This window comes from Perognathus longimembris, chromosome 3 (assembly GCF_023159225.1).
Source record: "Perognathus longimembris pacificus isolate PPM17 chromosome 3, ASM2315922v1, whole genome shotgun sequence".
In the NCBI taxonomy this organism is placed as follows: Eukaryota; Metazoa; Chordata; class Mammalia; order Rodentia; family Heteromyidae; genus Perognathus; species Perognathus longimembris.
The window spans coordinates 72,144,658-72,163,441 of record NC_063163.1 but is presented as its reverse complement, the minus strand read 5'-3'; the positions used below and the strand labels follow the sequence as shown (position 1 = coordinate 72,163,441).

The 18,784-nt window shown below is 56.8% G+C and overlaps 2 protein-coding genes across 2 annotated transcripts; one reads left to right on the top strand and one right to left on the bottom strand.

The window, feature by feature from the left end:
- Positions 1-63: 63 nt before the first annotated feature.
- Zglp1 (zinc finger GATA like protein 1) lies at positions 64-6,617 on the top strand. Its single transcript, XM_048342303.1, has 5 exons — positions 64-310; positions 756-1,106; positions 5,363-5,448; positions 5,815-5,908; positions 6,277-6,617. Exons 1-5 carry the CDS (start codon positions 189-191, stop codon positions 6,404-6,406), a joined length of 783 nt encoding a protein of 260 aa, XP_048198260.1. The 5' UTR covers positions 64-188; the 3' UTR covers positions 6,407-6,617.
- Positions 6,618-9,531: 2,914 nt separating this feature from the next.
- Positions 9,532-16,914, bottom strand: Icam5 (intercellular adhesion molecule 5). Its single transcript, XM_048342203.1, is given in 12 exon segments — positions 9,532-9,896; positions 10,729-10,941; positions 10,944-10,991; positions 11,511-11,750; positions 11,894-12,172; positions 12,266-12,508; positions 13,864-14,112; positions 14,243-14,497; positions 14,686-14,973; positions 15,123-15,443; positions 15,637-15,906; positions 16,781-16,914. Coding segments are annotated over 12 exon segments (2,742 nt in total). The 5' UTR covers positions 16,863-16,914; the 3' UTR covers positions 9,532-9,642.
- Positions 16,915-18,784: the final 1,870 nt, after the last annotated feature.

The window sequence follows — 18,784 nt, the reverse complement described above, 5'->3', positions numbered from 1 at the left end:
GAGACACCGGATCGCGGCCCTGGGCCGCGGAGGGGTGCACAGCCCCGTCCCCGCAGGCCTCGGCCGCCCGCCCCGCCCAGGTGGCGCCCATCGCACCCCCCCCCACCCTCCGCGGCGCCCCCGTGCGGCCGCGCCCAGCTGGCGCCCATCGCCGCCCAGCGCCATTGGCGGGGCGGGGCGGCGGGGCCATGGAGGCCGGGGGCGACCCCAGCTTGCTGCTGCTGCGGGAGCTGCTGGCGCCGCTCTGTCTGGACCGCAAGTCACCCCCGGGACCCCCGGCGCCTCGCGAGCCGCGACCCCTGAGATGCAGGTAATGAGGACGGAGGGGGTGGAGCCCCTGGGGGCTGCTGGTCCTGGGGCCTCGCTCACCGGGACGGCGGGGGGGGGGGGGGGGGCACGCTGCCATGACGGCCGCGCACCCACGCCGGCGCCCGTGGGGTCACGAGGGTGGGGGCGGCTCTGTAATAAATGAACCGGGTCGGGATGCGAGCGCGGGGTGCCGGGACCGGCCAGAGTTCAGATCCAGCCGAGGCTTTGAACTCTGGAATGATCGGGACAAACAGCTACGCGATCCCGCAGGCCGAAGATGGCCGGGCCCTCGGGGGTGGGGGCGGGCGCCCCTCACTGTCAGGTGCCGCCAGGTGAGTGATTGATGGGGGCCGAGATCCTGCACCCCCCCCAGTCAGCCCTGCTCGTAACTCCCGATTCCGGACCTCCAGATAACCCCAGCGGCCCCTGTCCCTCACCCCACCCAGGTCCCTCTGGCCCACCTGCCAGGGCTCCCTCCTGCGCCTCCTCCAAAAGACAGAAGAGGACTTGGCTCTGCGCCCCCTCTCTGGCGCCCAGGCCCTGGGGCCCTGCTGGGAACCGATGGCCCTGGGGACCCTGGGGACCCTGGCCGTGGCCCAGGCTTCCAAGAGCATGCCGAGAACAGCCAGCCCCAAGCGCCGCCACCCGGAGCACCCCCAGGCGCCGCCTCGGAGGAGAGCCCGGAAGCAGCCGCGCCCGCGCCCAGGCAGCGCGCGCGAGGATCCGGACTTCAGAGGGGTGACGCTGAAGTTCCAGATCAGCCCGGACCGCAGCCTCCAGATCTCGCCCACCTACAGGTAGCGCCGCGTCGGCCCGGCCCGGCTCCCTTTTCCCAGTCAGGGCTCCTGGGGACACCACCGCCAACAATGTTCAAGTGTTTAAAATAAAATGGCTGCCAGGCACCAGTGGCTCATGCCTGTGATCCCAGCCACTCTGGAAGCCGAGATCCGAGGACTGAGGTTCAAAGCCAGCCTAGGCAGAACCGTCCAGGAGACTCTTCTCTCCCGTTAACTACCAAAAAAAAAAAAGAAAGAAAAGCTGGAAATAGTGGCTCAAGTGGTAGAGCCAACTCTTTTTTTTTGGGGGGGGGGCGGGGAGGTGCAGTCCTGGGGCTTGGACTCAGGGCCTGAGCACTGTCCCTGGCTTCTTTTTGCTCAAGGCTAGCACTCTGCCACTTGAGCCACAGCGCCCCTTCTGGCCGTTTTCCATATATGTGGTGCTGGGAATCGAACCCAGGGCTTCATGTACACGAGACAAGCACTCTTGCCACTAAGGCCCTATTCCCAGCCAGTAAAGCCAACTCGTGAGCAAAAAATCCAAGCAAGAGCAGGCGCTGAGTTCAATCCCCAATTTCAGCACCCCCAAAAAAAGAAAAAAACAAGAAAAACTTCGTTTTGAGACAGGATTTCACTATGGAGGCCAGGCTAACTTGGAGCTCTCCCTCCTCTTGCCTCAGCCTCCTAAGTGCTGCGATTACAGGCATGTTTCACCATGCCCAGCCCTCTTGTAAACTTCATTTTATTTATTTTATGTTTTTATTACTTTTGGCCATCCTGAGTTTGACCTCAGGACCTGATGTTCGCTGTGCGGCTGAGCCATGCCCTTAGCCAGTCTCCACAGACATAGATGATTTATAGTAAATACCTACACTGGGTACATGGTGTAGAAATCCATGTTTTACCTCATTGTTTAGGTGACAAGAGCAAAAGGCATCTATGTGTTCAGTACAGGGACAGCTTGCTTTTGTTTTTTGTTTTCTTGGTCCTGGGTCTTGAACTCCGGGCCTGGGTACACTATCCCTGAATACTTTGTTCAAGGTTAGCATTCTACCACTTCGGGTTTTCTGGTGGTTAATTGGAGATAAGAGTATTGTGGACTTTCCTGCCTAGGCTGGCTTTGAACCAGGATCCTCAGATTTCAGCCTTCTTAGTAACTAGGATTACAGGTGTGAGCCTCTTAACACCTCACCTTTTTTTTTTAATGCCAATATTGGGATTTAAACTCAAGAGTCTCGGGCTGGGAATATGGCCTAGTGGCAAGAGAGCTCGCCTCGTATACATGAAGCCCTGGGTTCGATTCTCCAGCACCACATATATAGAAAACGGCCAGAAGTGGCGCTGTGGCTCAAGTGGCAGAGTGCTAGCCTTGAGCAAAAAGAAGCCAGGGATGGTGCTTGGGCCCTGAGTCCAAGCCCCAGGACTGGCCAAAAAAAAAAAAAAAAAAAAAAAAAAAACTCAATAGTCTCATGCTCTTGACCAGCTTTTTGTTGCTTATGGTTGATGCTCTACCACTTGAGCCATACCTCCAGCCCTCCTTGATTTTTTTTTCTTAGAATAAAGATCATGTACAGAGAGGTTATAGTTACATAACTCAAGAAAAGAGTACATTTCCCCATTTTGTTGGGGGGGGGGGGCTGGACTTGTTGTGTGGCTTGAACTGAGGGCCTAGGCACTGACCCTGAGCCTCTTTGTGCTCTAGCACTGTGCTACTTGAGCCACAGTGCTACTTCTGGCTTTTTCTGAGTAATTTATTGGCAGTAAGAATCTCACAGGGGGGCTGGGAATATGGCCTAGTGGCAAGAGTGCTTGCCTCGTATACATGAGGCCCTGGGTTTGATTCCTCAGCACCACATATACAGAAAATGGCCAGAAGTGGCGCTGTGGCTCAAGTGGCAGAGTGCTAGCCTTGAGCAAAAAAGAAGCCAGGGACAGTGCTTAGGCCCTGAGTTCACGGCCTAGGACTGGCCAAAAAAAAGAATCTCACAGGGAATTTTCTGCCCAGGCTGGCTTTAAACCACAGTCCTCCAATCTCAGCCTCCTGAGTAGCTAGGATTACAGATGTGAGCCACCCACCAGTGCTCAGCTATCTTTTTCTTTTTTGTTTTTTTCAGTTGTGGGGCTTGAATTCAGAGCCGCAGTGCTGTCCCTGAACTCTTTTTGCTCAAGGCTAGTCCTCTACCACTTTGAGCCACAGCATCACTTTCTGGCAGTTAATTGGAGATTAGAATCTTAAAGACTTTTCTTCCTGGGCTGGCTTTGAACCACGATCCTGAATCTCAACCTCCTGAGTAGCTAGGATTATAAGGGTGAGCCACTGGCACCCAGCTAAGAGTACATTTCTTTTTTTCTTTTTTTTTTTTTAGTCGCCAGTCCTGGGCCTTGGACTCAGGGCCTGAGCACTGTCCCTAGCTTCTTTTTGCTCAAGGCTAGCACTCTGCCACTTGAGCCACAGCGCCACTTCTGGCCATTTTCTGTATATGTGGTGCTGAGGAATCGAACCCAGGGCTTCATGTATACGAGGCAAGCGGTCTTGCCACTAGGCCATATCCCCAGCCCCTAAATTTTTATTTATTTATTTATTTATTTATTTATTTATTTATTTATTTAGGCCAGTCCTGGGCCTTGGACTCAGGGCCTGTGCACTGTCCCTGGTTTCTTTTTGCTCAAGGCTAGCACTCTGCCACTTGAGCCACAGCGCCACCTCTGGCCATTTTCTATATATGTGGTTCTGGGAAATTGAACACAGGGCTTCATGTATACTAGGCAAGCACTCTTGCCACTAGGCCATATTCCCAGCCCCGAGTACATTTCTTCCTGTGAAATGTCTCTCCTTCTCTTGCTCTTTCCCATTTTTCTCCTCCTGTGCACACCCACAAGTTGTATAGTTCGTTTTCCTCATAGTATCTAGTGAATACCTCTGCTGCATTTGTTTTCCCACTGTCCCTCCATTTCTGTGCCTCCCCCCAAAGACAGATAAATGAGCAAACAAGACAGAAAAAAAAAAAAGAAAACAGAAACAGCAACAAAGAAAAAAACCTTGTTTTCATTTACTGGAGTTCATTTCAATAATTTTTCTTTCTTTCCTTTTTATTTTGCCAGTCCTCAGGCTTAAACTCAGGGCCTGTCCCTGAGCTTCTTTTTGCTCAAGGCTAGCATTCTACCACTTGAGCCACAGCGCCACTTCTGCCTTTTTCTATTCTTCTCTGGCTGGGCACCAGTGGCTCATGCCTGTAATCCTAGCTCCTCAAGAGGCTGAGATCTGAGGATTATGGTTTAAAGCCAGCCCTGGCAGGAAAGCCCATGAGACTCTTATCTCCAGTTAACCATCAGAAAACCGGAAGTGGAACTATGGCTCATAGTGTTAGAGCGCTAGCCTTAAGCTGAAGAGCTCAGGGACAGTGCCCAGGCCAAGTTCAATCCCAACGACCACCACCACCACAACAACATCAAAAAGAATTATCCTCCTTTGGTCTCACAATGTGTGATTGCCCAGGATTTTGTATAATTTATCATATTCAGATGTATTTTAGATTTAGCTTCTACAAAACATGCACCATTTTTCTTTCTGAGCTTTGCTTACCTCACATAACATGATTTGTTCTAGGTCCATTCATACCTCTGCAAATGACATCATGATATTCTCTCTAGTGGCTTTGTACAATGTCATTGTGTATACACATACCCCATTTTTTTGATCCATTCATCTGTTTATTGTGGGGGGTATCTGGGCTATTCCCACAACTTGGCTATTGTGAATAGTGCAGCAGTGAACATGGGTGTGCACGTGTCTTCATGGTGTCCTGGCTCGTGATGTTCAGGGTAGATGTCCAGAAGTTGTAGGGAAGATCTGTGTTTGGTTTTCTGAGGAGGCTCCAGTCAGGTAACAAGCCATGAGCCCACTGCAGCCTCTGAAACCCATTTTACACAGAAGGGGAGGCCATGGGGCCATGGTCACCCCACAAAGATGTGGGATGAACAGATTTGAGCTTCAAATAATATTTATGCTTGATTGAGACAAGGTCTTGCCATAGAGCCCAGGTTAGCCTCAGATTGGTTTTCCTCCTCCTGCTTCTGCCTTTTGGAAGCTGGGATTACAGACCTGTGCTACCATGCTGGTGTCAATATTACTGGACTAGCAGGGCACAAAGCCAGACTTTGGGGACATCATATACCTGTTCGGGAATGTGGAGCGCCTGGATAATTGCCTTCATTTGGGGAGGGGGTTAAGATGGGGATTCCCCCCCCCCCATATTCATGTGTTGTCTCTCTTCCAGCCTGGCCAGCACCAGCCTCGCTCAAAAACCTCTCCCCAGCCCAGCCAGGGTCCCTGAGCCCAGCCATGGGAGCAGTGAGGTCCTGGGTGAGTCCTAAAGCGTGAGAGCTATAAATATATTGGGGGGGGGGGTCGCGGGGGGACAGTTTCCCAGCCTCCATGTCTCCTCCCCACCCGCTTCTCCATGGTGCTTCCTCATTTAGCCCAAACAGCACGTCCCCCCTCTGGGCTGAGTCACCCCACCCCCGCTTCCTCCCTGGCACAATTCTGCCATCTGTCTCCCTTCCTGGCACTCCCCATTTTCCATCTCACAACACCCAAGGCTGGCCCAGAGCCACCCGGGCCTTCACAAGAGAAACTCCCCCAAATTAGAATTACCCTAACTCCACTTGGGCCTCTTAATTTTCTCTATCTCTGCCTGTCACCTCTGACCTCTGACCCCTGACCCTACAGAACCACGGCGATGTGCTTCATGCAGGACCCAGAGGACCCCGCTGTGGAGAGACGCCGAGGATGGGACACCCCTCTGCAATGCCTGTGGAATCAGGTCTTCAAGCATGGACTGGGGACCCCAAATGGAGTCTGTGCTTACCTAGGGCGAGGGAAGGGAGTGACAAGTAGCCATCTCTTTGGGAAAATGGTTTCTCTGGGATGATTTCTGGGGGGAGGCTCTGCTGCATCCTCAGTATTGATTTCAACCAGGTGCAGTAGCTCATGCCTGTAATCCCAGCTGCTTAGGAAGCTTAGCTCTGAGGATCAAAATTTGAAGTCAGCTGGGGCAGGAAAGCCCATAAGATTCTTATCTGCAGTGAACCAGCAAAAAGCTGGAAGGGGGCCCTGAATTTAAGCCCCTGGACTGGCACACGCACACACACACACAATGATGTTTTTTTTGTTTTCCTTCCCCAACCCCAGGTACAAGAAATATGGTACCCGTTGTTCCAGTTGCTGGCTGGTGCCAAGGAAAAGTGTCCAGGCCAAGCGTCTGTGTGGCAGGTGTGGGGTGTCCGTGGGATCCCATCCAGGCCCCACTCAGGAAACCTAAGCGTTCTTTCACCCAGAGGAGTGGGTCCTGCCTCAGTTTCTCCCAGGGAAGAGAGGGCAGAACTCAGAAGCCAGTCTGCCCTCCGTCACTTCCCACTCCAGCTCCCAGGTTGGAAGGTCAGGCCTCAAGGCGGGGCTGCAGGACCCCAGGCTCCTCCCCTTCTCCACCTGGCCCTGCTGGGCCCCAAATAAAGGAAATACCTGAGCAGAGATCACTCACTGTCATCATTAACACAGCACCACAGCACAGGTGATACACACAGACCGGCTCAGGATAGGGCTGAGGGTCACGCGGGATCAGACAGGAGACAAACATCCCAGCCCTCAGGCGGCTCAGGCACAGGAGGATGGGATTTGGAGGCTCAGTCTGGGCCACATACTGAGGTCCTGTCTCACCCTGGTGCCTCCCACCTGTCGTCCCAGATACTCAGGAGGCTGAGCTATGAAGGTATGAGCCAAGGTTTGAAGGCAGCCCAGGCAGACAAAACTTGACATTCCCATCTCCAGTGAGCAAAAAGCTGGAAGTGGAGGTATGGCTCAAGTGGGAGAGGACCTGCCTAGCCATCACATTGCCCGGAGTTCAGATCCCAGTACAGGTGCTCCCCGCTTTGTGGTGGGAGGGGAAGAAGGAAGCCACGTGATCCTCCTGTCACTCCCGTGGGGGAGCACTGGGGACCACTTTTGGGAAGACAGCCAGTCTTCACTATCCAGTCTAAAATACCCATAACTGCACTAGCTGCTCAGCTCCTTGCTGACCTCCCTCTTAGATCCGTGACTTTGTGTGGGTCCTGGGGCTTGAACTCAGATCCTGGGTGCTGTCACTCAACTTTTGTGCTCAAAGCTAGCACTCTACCACTTGAACCACAGTGCCACTTCCAGCTTTTTGGTGGGTCATCACAGGTAAGAGTCTCACTGACTTCCCTGCCAGGGCTGGCTTTGAACCATGATCCTCCGATCTCAACCTCCTGAGTAGCTTGGGTTTGCAGGTATGAGCCACCAGTGCCCAGCTTAGTACAAAGATTTTGAGAGGACTCCAGTGCAAAGGTGAATGGAAAGGCCATGGGGTGAACTAGGTTTGGGGGTCTTCCAGGAGCCTGGAGGCAACCAGTAGGAGTGGAGTGGGAAGATGTAGTGGGCTGGGGGCCCACACATCATTTGTGTTTTTGTGCCTTTGTCCTTGGCATACAGCACCATTTTGCTTCGAATGCCATTTCCTATTCTCATCTTCCCCGTGCACTGTTCTCCTGACAGCCAGTGAGGGCGGGTGCCTAGGCTCACTTCCTGCCATGGGGCCCAGTGTTCCTGCTTTGTAGGGAGCAGGGAGAAAGGGGGAGGCGTCCCAGCTGCTCTCTCCTTCTGCTGTGAGGGGGTGAGGGGACCATGAGTGTGCAGTGGGGGTTGCAGCTCATCCATTGTCTGCTTTGAATCATGAAGGGCCCCGCAGAAAAGCCAAGCTTGGGGGTAAAATGAGGCACTGGAGTGAACACATTGGAGAAGGTCTTGAGGGTGGAACAGGGCTAAGCCCTTTAAAGAAAGAATACCTTTTTTTCTTTTTTTTTTCTTTTTTTGCAGGTCCCGAGGCTTGAACTCAGGGCCTGGGTGCTGTCCTTGAGTTCTTGAACTTGAGTCACAGCTCCACTTCTGTCTTTTTGGTGGTTCATTGGAGATAAGTCTCACTGACTTTCCAGCCTGGGCTGGTTTCAAACTTGTGACCCTCATGGCTGGGAATGTGACCTAGCAGTAGAGTGCTTGCTTAGCATGCATGAAGTCCTGAGTTCGATTCCTGAGTATCAGACACAGAAAAAGCCAGAAGTGGCACTGTGGCTCAAGTGGTAGAGTGCAAGCCTTGAGCAAAAGAAGCTCAGGAACAGTGCTCAGGCTCTGAGTTCAAGCCCCAAGACTGGCAAAAAAAAAAAAAAAAAAAAAACTGTGATCCTCAGATCTCAGCTTCCTGATTAGGATTGCAGAATGTGAGGCACTGGACCTGGAGGGGGATATCTCTAAGACTGACGCCCATCGGGTTTAGTCATCCCTGTGGGGAGGGTGTTTGCCCATCCTGCTACTTATCTTGGCAAGGTGACTTTGCCCTGCTGGTAACCAGGCCCTGGGAAGCACCTTAGCTGCTACCTCCAGGAAGTTGGGGTCAGAAAGCAGTGCTGGGCAGGGAGGAGGAGGAAGGCCAGAGGAAGGGCTACTGATTGCAGGAAATGGGGCACAAATAGCACAGACTGCAGGTTACATGGCACCCAGATGTCTGACAATGTCCCGGAATAATAGGCCTCCAAAACAAAAAGTTGAGTGACTTGTGTGACCTTTTTGGCCATTCCTGGGGCTTGAACTCAGAGCCTGAGCACTCCCTGGCATCTCTTTTGCTCAATGCTAGCACTCTGCCACTTGAGCCACAGCGCCACTTCTGTCTTTTTCTGTGTATGTGGTGCTGAGGATCAAACCCAGGGCTTCATGCATGCTAGGCAAGCACTCTACCACTATGCCAATTCCCAGTCCCGTTTTTTTTTGGTTTGTTTTGGTTGTGTGTGTGTGTGTGCACGCGTGTGCTTGTGCACACGCGCAAGTACTGGAGCCCAGTACAGGGCTGGGTGCTGCCCCTTAGTGTTTTATTTTTTTGCTCAAGGCTGGTGCTCTACTGCTTGAATCACACCTCTGCTTCCAGCTTTTCGGTTGTTAATTGGAGATAAGTATCTCACAGCTGAACACTAGTGGCTCAAACCTGTAATTCTAGTTATTCAGGAGGCTGAGATTGGAGGATTGCCATTCAAAGCCACCCTGGACAGAAACGTCTGAGATTCTTATCTCCAATAAACCACCAGAAAACCAGAAATGGCGTTGTGGCTCAAGTGGTAGACAGCTAGCCTTGAGCAGAAAAGCTCAGGGACAGCACCCAGGCCCAGAGTTCAAGCCCCACAGTGGACCAGAAAAATAAAAAATGGTCTCACAGATTTTCCTACCTGGACTGGCTTCGAACCTACATCCTCAGATCTCAACCTCCCCAGTGGCTAGGATTACCTAGCTTTTATTGTGCAACTGTGCATTGAGCTCAGAATCCCACCATATTGCAGAAAGAAGCAGAGCCCCCTCCAACAATCCTTTATAAAAACTTTATTGGGGGTGGGTAGAAAACAGGGAGGATGAGGCCCCTGAAGTTGGATAAATACAATAAATAAGCCCCCTTGTGCTTCTGGGGGGCGGCCCCCGGCCCGCGGGGAGAAGGGAGCAGGCTCAGGCCGATGTCAGCTGGATGGAGAAGACCTCGCCTCCCTTGGGGGACTCGGCGCCCCCATCTGCGCCTGCGCCCCCCGCGCCTGCGCCTGCACCATTGAGACACACGGCCTCGCCCGAGCTCTCGGCCTCCTGGACGTTGTATTCACCCTTCTTGCAGGCCGTGGACTGCACATAGAAGGCCAGGCCGGCCCCGGCCGCCAGCAGAGCCGCACCCCCTGCCGCTCCCCCCAGAGCGATCCACAGCCAGGGACCTGGGGGGGCGGGGAGGGGGTGCACCCTCACCAATCAGGGCTCCCCACCGCTCTGAGCCACCCCTGGCCCCTGGCACGGGCTTGAAGGCAGGCCTCATGCACCTGCCATGGGAATATACTTTTTTTCTTTTGCGGCCAGTTCCACTGGTGTTCTACCACTTGAGCCAGTGCCTCCAGATTGACATTTTGCTGCTTAATTGGAAATAAGGTCTCATGGACTTTTCGGCCGGGTTGGCCTTGAACCTGGATTCTATGGATCTCAGCCTACTGAGTCTCTAGAATTACAGGTGTGAGCTTGGGAATATGAACTCTTGACTCCCCTAGGCCCATACTGATGAGTCTAGTCCACTAGTCCCCAGAGTAGGGGAATGCTGGCTGGACGGGCTCTGCTTTCTGCCATGCCGGACAGACCCCAGCTACAGGAAGAGGGGAGGGGAGCCTAGTTGGGCCCCACATTGGCTACTAGGACCCTTTCACTTCTCCCCCACTCTTTCCCATAGCGATGTAATTGAGGGAGAATTGGGTGATGTCTTTGCCCCTTCCTCGTATCGTGAGTCCTCCCTGCTATTCCTGAGAGGCCGAGACACTGAGGTACAATCAGGGTGAGTGCAGGAGGCCCCGCCCCCCACAGGCCCCACCCCGTTCAGACCCTACTGCTTGGAGGCCCCGCCCTCACATGGGTTCTAGCCCCATTAAGTCCCGCCCCTTGGTCAGGCCCTGCCCATCACTGACCACGCCCTCGCACCCGGACCTCTCGTAGGCTCCACTCATAAGGCCCCGCCCCTCCCACAGGCCACACTCCCATTGGACCACGCCCCATTCCCCCACTCACCGGCCACGCGCACCGTGATGCGCCGCGCGTGGCGCCCGTGCGCGTTGGTGGCTGCGCACTCGTACTCCCCGCCGTGGCTGCCCAGGGCGCCCGCCACGCTCAGGGTGCTGTTGTTGCTCGACAGGCCGAGGTTGAGCGCCCCCGGGGGCGCGCGCCAGCTGATCTGGGCGGGAGGCCAGGCCTCTGCGCGGCAGGTCAAGGTGAAGTTGCCGCCGGTCGCACGCTAGGGGGAGAGGCGGCCAGCTCCGCCACCACCGGCCGGTCTACAGGGGGACAAACGGTGGGGTGTGGGGTGATCAGCGGTGCCCAGGTGCCGTCGTAGGCAATCCAAGACCACCCTCCTCCGGTGATGGGCCGGCGGAAATGAGTCCTCCCGCGGCAGCCCCTCCCCTGCTGCAATCAGACAGGAGTGCTGTATCCTTAGGGAATGGAAGCAGGCTGGGCCTGCTTCACTGTGATTGTTTCACTCGAGGCTGGTGCTCTACCACTTGAGCCACACCTCCACTTCCAGCGCTTTGCTGTTTAATTGGCGGTAAGATTCTCAGGCTGGCTTGTTTGCTGCAACTGAGATCCTCAGGTCACAGCCTCCTGAGTGGCTGAGATTACAAGCGTGAGCCACCAGGGCCCAGCCCTGGTCAAGTTTTGCGAAGGACCCCCAGTCTAGACTGCCCCTTGGTTCCCCAACAGCAGGGCTGGGAGAGATACCCAGAAATCCCGCGGATTCTGCCACCAGCTCTGCATACTTGGGAGACCTCTCCATCGCTCCCTGTGGCCTCACTTACATTCCACGCCCACGGTGACAGTCCTGGAGTCCGAGCCGTGGGCATTGGTGGCCACACAGTGGTAGGTCCCCGCGTCCTCACGGGACACGAGCTGTCGCTCAGGCCGGGCCGCGCCGTCTCTGGAGCAGCGCACCCGTGGTGGGGGGCGGCCCCGGGCGGCACAGGCCAGCGCCGTAGTCTGAGAGCCTTCCAGCCACGTCTGGTGACTTGGACAGCTGGAGTCGTCCATCTGAGGAGGTGCTGCAATAAAGCCACGGGGTGGGAGGGCGAGAGGGAGGCGTCAGAGAGAGGCCTGGATGTTGTAAGGCGGGGGGGGGGGGAGGGGGGGGGGAGGGGGAAGGAGGGGTCCCCTTTACTTCCCCGCCCATCTGGGCCCGGCTCACACTCCGCGCTCACGATGACTGTTTTGATCGAGGAGCCGTGCGGGTTGGTGGCATTGCAGAGGTAGACACCGGGTGTCAGATTTTTAGGACTCCCAGGGTTTCGGGGACCAGGATTTGAGGATGCCAGTGGCAGTGCCACCCCGTCACTGGCACCCTCAGGACCCGTGCACTCCACGCTTGGCTCTGGTTTCCCGTCCACCTCACAGGAAAACGGCTTTCCAGATCCTTCCACCCAGGTCCAATTGCTGGGGCACCTCAACTCCTCAAAACTAGGGCCATCTGGGGAACAAGAAAGGCTGAGGTTGGCTCAGGGGACAGACAGGAAGCCCAGGACAGGATTGTCTTTGTGGGACTCGGAGCTGCGATGCTCACATTCCACGGTGACAACCACATTTTTGGCTGCAGAGCCTCGGGCGTTGGTGGCCTCGCAGCGGTAAGTGCCTGCGTGCTCCCGCGCGACCTGCAGAAGCCCTTCCATAACCTCCACCTCGCCGGAGCGCACGCAGCTCACGCTGGGCGGCGGGACGCCATGGGCCACGCAGCTCAGCGACGCTTCCGTTCCTTCCAGCCAGGTAATACGTTCTGGGCAACCCACACTGTCCAGTGCCGGTGCGTCTACAAGAGGTTGTGCGTCGTTGGGGTTGGGTGTCCAGAGACCCATCTTTTTTTTTTTTTGCCTGTACTTGGGCTCGAACTCAGGGCCTGAGCTTCTTTTTGCTCAGGGCTAGCACTCTACCACTTCAGCACTTCAGCCACAGCTCCATTTCCGACTTTTTGGGGTAGTTAATTGGAGATAAGAGTCTCATAGATTTCCCTGCCTGGGCTGGCTTTGAACTGCCATCCTCAGATCTCGTGCTTCTGAGTAGCTAGGATTTAACAGGTATGAGCCACCTCCACCTGTAATCCTTTTGCTTCAGCCAAAGGCCAAGAGGAAGGGTATATAGTCTGTTTGCTCTAGGGACACTGACTCCTTTTTTTTTTTCTTCCAATTTGGCCATTGGTCTCCCCCAGTCTTCACCCTATTGTTGCTAAAGCCCACCCAGGCACCATGCCCCAGTCTATGGACATGCCTTCCCCTTTCCTTTCATCTTTTCCTAAGATCTTGCCCAAATCCTGTTGCTCATCAGCCTCCTCCCAGCCCCCAAATCCTGCCCACATGCTAGGCATGGTAGTGCACCTCTTTAATCCCAAATTTTGGAAGGTGGAGATTCAGAGGACTGAGATTACATGTCAGCCAGCATAAAAAGGTTCTCAGATCCTATCTCAATTAAGAATCCATGGAGGGTCTGGGAATATGGCCTAGTGGCAAGAGAGCTTTCCTCGTATACATGAAGCCCTGAGTATGACTCCTCAGCACCACATAAACAGAAAAAAGCCAGAAGTGGCACTGTGGCTCAAGTGGCAGAGTGCTAGCCTTGAGCAAAAAGAAGCCAAGGACAGTGCTCAGGCCCTGAGTTCAAGCCCCAGGCCTGGAAAAAAAATCCAGAAATCTGTTACTTCCACAGAAGTAACTTTGGGAGGAGGGAGCTAAACCTTTTGCAAAAAATAATAACTATAACTAAAGCAAAAACAAAAGGGGGTTAGACTTCCAGCCCAGCAAGCATGAGGCATCAAATTCAAACTTGTATACTAGCTGGGCAGCAGTGGTTCATGGCTATAATACTAGCTACTCAGGAGGCTGAGATCTGAGCCTCAAAGTTCAAAGGCAGTTGAGGCAGGAAAGTCCATGAGATTCTCATCTCCAATGAACCACCGAAAAGTCGGAAGTGGAGGTATGCCTCACGTGGTAGAGCACCAGGCTTGCATAAAAAAACTCAGGGACAGCATTTGGGCCCTGAGTTCACGCCCCAGCACTCGCTCACGGGCACACACACACACACGGAGTACTGCCCCCCCCCCATCTTGTCTGACGCTTACACTTAATTTCCCAGACAGAACCAGAAAGAGGTGCACCTCGTGCCCCTACTCACACTCCACGGTCAGCATCACATCCTTGACCGCCTGGCCCTGGGCATTGGCCGCTGTGCAGCGGTAGATGCCGGCGAGCGCGCGGGTGACCGGCCCCAGCAGGCCCAGCGCCAGCACGGCCCCGCCGTCCGGGCGAGCGCAGTGCACGGAGGGCGCAGGATTTCCGCGGGCCTCGCAGCGCAGCGTCTGCTCGGGGCCCTCGGGCCACGTCCAGCTCCTGGGACAACCAGAGTCGTCCAGCCGGGGAGCATCTGCGGGCAGGGACGTGGACACAGGTGGCTCTTTTGCAAAGACCCCTAGTCCACGACAGGGTCAGGGCCCCGGCAGGTCCTTGGTGTCACCCAGAATGGGGGGACGAGCGAGGGGTGAGCACCGACTTACACAGGACTCGAAGCTCAGCGCTCCCATTTTTGCTCAGCGTCTCCCCGTCCACCTCGAGGGTGGCGTCACAGAAGAAGTCACGTTTGTCGTCGTCTTCGGTGACGTTTATTTGCAACTGGACCGGCTGTCCCAGGACAGCAGCTGGAATTCCCTCCAGCGTGACCCGTGTTTGAGCCCCGCCGGTGCAAGTCACGGTGACCATCTTCCCCTCGGGTGCGTTAGGATCGCTCAAAGTCAGGCGGGGCGCTGGGAAGCCTGCGAACGGGCATTGGCTGAAGTCCGCTGTTTAGGCCACGCCCACCCGCTAAGTCCCGCCCGCAGCTCACCAGAACCTGCCTATTGGCTGCAAGTACACAGAGGCCCCGCCTCTCGGTCCCGCCCACTAGCCGCCACGCCCTCTCGTTCCTTTAGCCCCACCCCCGAGCCGCCTCATTGGCTCTTACTATAGACGGTCACGTTTTCCCACGTCTCACGGCTTTCGCCCCCCAATGTCACGTTGCACACTAGCTGCCTGGTGCCCTCGTGTTCTTCGCCCGCGGTGGCGGTGGCAGTGGCCCTCAGGGCGTCCCCCTCGAGGGTGACATTAGGATTCAGCCTCTGGTCTCCCAGCGCGAGGTAAACCCCAGCCTCTGAGGCTGGAAACAGCCCGTCCAGGGTACAGCTCACCGGCCTTTCTGAGCCCACTTCTAAGAGCCGGGGAGCGGTGAGGTGCGGGGGGTCCGATGGCAGGGCTGGGGGGTGGAGTGGGGGAGGACAGAGATTGAACTTCAAAACGGAGCACTCGGTAGGGACTAATGCAAGATGGACAGGCTTGACGTGAATTGCCTGAACCACCAAGCCCACCCCATGGGGGAGTGGCAAAGTCTGTTTCCGGACTCACCAAAAGTTCGGAGCTCTCTAGGGGCTGAGCTGTTTTCGAACAGTCCCAGGCCGTGCGGCCGCAGATCTAACTCCGCGCGGCAGGAGAAATTAGCGCCATGATCCTCCCTCCGCGCCAAGACAGTGGCGGAGAGCACCGCGCCCCGCGCCCGGGGTGGCTCTCCGGCAAAACTACGACGGATCAGCTCCTGGGTGCCCCGTAGCAGAATCAACGTGAGGCTTCCACGAGGTCCGGCGCCGGGGACCCGACAGCTCAGGGTAAAGTTCTCGCCTATGGGCTGCCAGGGAGGCAGCGGTACTAGCTCCACGTGATCGGGTCGCTCTGCAAGCGGAGGGGGGAAATGCTGGGATTTAGGGAGACTGGGATGGGGTGGGAAGTTGCTTGGAGAGAAGGGCGTGGGGATCTAGGGGGTGGAGCTTAAGGAGAGGCCCTCACGTCCCCTCCTTCCCCAGAGGGTGGGGCCTGGAAGGGGAGGAAGCGTAGTGGAGTAGCATCGTGGCCACCCGGAACTCACGGAAAGTGCGAATGAGCCCACGCGCCTGGAGCGTGCGGCGCGCGCAGCGGAAGAAGCAGACGGGCTGGGTCTCCGGTTCGCGGATGTCCACCAGTTGCCGCGCCAGCCAGCGCAAACCCCTCTGGGTGCCGTTTCGACGCAGCGATGTCTCCAAGCCGCCGCGCTCCGGCCGAGGGCAATTGGTGCTACAGTTCAGCCACAGCGAACCCCCGCGCTCCACCAGCGCCACCCGCGGCTGCAGGTCCGCCCAGAAGGGCTCCTGCGCGACCGCTGCCCGGGGAAACGCGGGCTCAGCCTGGGGAGAGGGCCACCTTCCCGAGATCTCAGCCATCCCCTAGGCCAAATCTGAGGGCCTCCCAGAGGGACGAACTCCAAAAGACCCCAAGGAAGGGGTGGGAAAAAACATAAGAGGGGAAGAGAGGGGAGGAAAAACGAGATCTCCGATGCACGCTGCCACGTTGGGAGGCAGGCGATTCCAGGTGGGGGATGGGAGGCAAACAGATTCGTAAGATCCTGGCACATCGCCAGGAGAAGGGGAGAGAGAGAGAGAGAGAGAGAGGAGAGAGAGAGAGAGAGAGAGAGAGAGAGAGAGAGAGAGAGAGAGAGAGAGATTGGGGGCGAAAGCAAAGGAGAGATGAGGTTGGGTCAAAGACCAAGGAAGACCCCAGACCTAGGTAAAGAGAGCAGAAAGCAGACTCGGAACTGGACGTCGGGAACAAAACCGGGACCCAGCTGCCAGGGCTCCAAAGTGGAGCGGGAACCTCTTCTCTTCGGAACCGTGATAGTTGAGATGGGGTCTCTCTGCCGATCGCGAGTAAGGAAAATGCCAGTCCGTGCACCAAGGTGCAGAACAGAGCAAGAGGAGGGAAGGGGAAAGGAGAGCCTCTCGGTCCTCAGGGCGCCGTTTGGGCGCTGGAAAGCGCCCTGCATCTCGAAGGAGGTAGGGGAGCAATCTGGGAGTCAGAAAGCTGGCTCCAAGGGTGTGTCGGGAAGAGGGGGACTAAGGGTAAAGACCTGGTCTCAAGGTGGGGGCCGAAGCGTGGGAGCGCGGAGAGGGCGGAGCCAGCAGGGGCCTGAGGCCGCCCCTCGGTCCGGCAACTCCGCCCCCGCCTTGTCCACCCGAGCCCCGGCGGGCTCTCCTTACCTGAGAGGCCGAGGATCCCCAGGCCCAAGGTAACCCAGAGGCCGAGTAGCGCTCGGCGCAGCCCTGGCGAAGGCCCTGGCATCGCCGCCGCCGTGGGGGGAAGCGCAGGAGGCGAGGGGAGCGCGAGTGACGAGCCGGGCTGGAGGACGGCGCGGCGCGGCGGGTGGAGTGTGGGGGAGGCCGACTTGCGCTCGGGGATTGGTTTAAACGTTGGTAACTTGGTTTCCAAGGAGGGGGCGGCGGCAGAGGCGGCCGGGAAGGAGGGCTGGGGGGCGGGCGGGAGGGGAGCGTGTGCGGGGCTCCGGGCCTTGGTGAAATCAAGCTTGCAGGAGCGCGCGAACCCCCGGGGTCCTGCCTGGAGGTCCGCAGTCCTTCCGGGGACGGCGCTGAGGTGCCTGGTGGTCCTACCCAAGTCCCCTCCACCGACCCCTGGGCTCCGATGCTCCGTTTAAGGTGCTGGACTCCAAGCTCCGCCCCCTCTCTTAGCTCCGCCCACCAGCGCCCCTTAGGGCGGGGACGGATTGGGGGGCTCGGCTCCCGTGAACAGCGTGGGGGAAGGGCCGTCCTGGGGGAGGATGGGGGGGCGCTGCCCGCCACTGATCCTTCTCCTTGGACCCTGAAACCTCTCCTCACCCGAGCTGCGGATCCCCACCCACACGCCCTCGCCCCCCTCCCCGCTCCGGCACGCGACGGCGAGGGGCGGGAACGCGAGTGGCAGCGAGTCGGGGACACGAAGACACGTGTGCGTGCGCGCCGCGCTGGTTCGCAGGCGTCCACCGGGCGAATCGGCCGGGCTCCGGGGTCTGCGTGTACCCGGCGTGCAGCGGGCATGTGTCCGTCTCCCTGGGAGAGGCGCCTTCCCGGGGGTGGGGGGTGGGGGCAGGAAGGGGACTTGGACACGCCCCCTCCACCGGCGACCCCCACCGCCACCAGCTCCACTAGGTACCCAGCGCAGGTCTGGCTTCTGCATCCAAAAGAGACCCAGAGGGCAACTGTGACACTTCGGATCCGGCGTCGGGCTCTCCCTCCCTCCCCACCGCCCCAGATGCCCATCTGGCTCGGAGACTCACCGAAAACAGCGCCTTCCCACGTGGACCAACGATCTCTCTCTCTCTCTCTCTCTTCTGGGTATTCACGTCCTCTCTCTCACTATTTCTTGCGAACACCCACCCATCCACCCACCCACGTGTGACCTCGTCGTTCCCCCTCCCCCCCACTCGCTGTGAGTAAAGTGGAGGGGGCGGGCAGGGCGGGGAGAGGAAACTTAGTATCCAATTAGAGCTGCTGAGAGTAGTGGCAGAGTCAATCAGGAAGAGGCATTCCTTGGGCCCGCCTTCCCCAGACCTGGGGCGAGGCAGTAGCTCGGCCCATGCACTTGGATTTGGACCCCAGGAACTTTTACTTCTAGAGCTGCAAATGCAGAATCTAGACAGGTGCGGGTCTGAAACCCAACGTGGGTTTTTGTTTTGCTTTTGCCAGTCCTGGGGCTTGAACTCTGGGCCAGGGCATTGGACCTGAGCACTCTAGCACTTGAGCCACAGAGCCATGTCCGACTTTTCCTGATTGATTAATTGGAGATTGGAGTCTCAGGAACTTTGCTACTGGGGCTGGCTTCGAACCGTGATCCTCAGATCTCAGCCTCCTGAGTAACTAGGATTATATAGGCCACCAGTGCCCAGCCAACGTGGATCTTGATGGATAAATCACAGGTGCCTTGAGAGTAACAGAGACTTTAGGAAAAGCAGAGCCCAAAATTAAGAAGACTACGTGTGGGGCTCCAGTGGCTCACGTGTGGGGCTCCAGTGGCTCCAGTGTCATTCTGGTTCCTCAGGAGGCTAAGATCTGAAGATGTTAGCTCGAGGCCAGGCAGGGCAACAAAGTCCAGGAGTCTCTTATCTCCTGTTACCCACCAATAAGCTTGAGTGGAAAAAGCTCAGGGACTGAACCCAAGCCCTGAGTTCAAACCCAGCACAAAAATAAACAAACACACAAAGGAGAGGAAGC

Coding starts and splice junctions, on each gene's coding strand:
- Zglp1 (XM_048342303.1), top strand. CDS start 189: ATGGAGGCCGGGGGCGACCCCAGCTTGCTGCTGCTGCGGGAGCTGCTG. Junction 311..755: donor CCGCGACCCCTGAGATGCAG/GTAATGAGGACG, acceptor CACCCCACCCAG/GTCCCTCTGGCCCACCTGCC. Junction 1,107..5,362: donor CAGATCTCGCCCACCTACAG/GTAGCGCCGCGT, acceptor TCTCTCTTCCAG/CCTGGCCAGCACCAGCCTCG.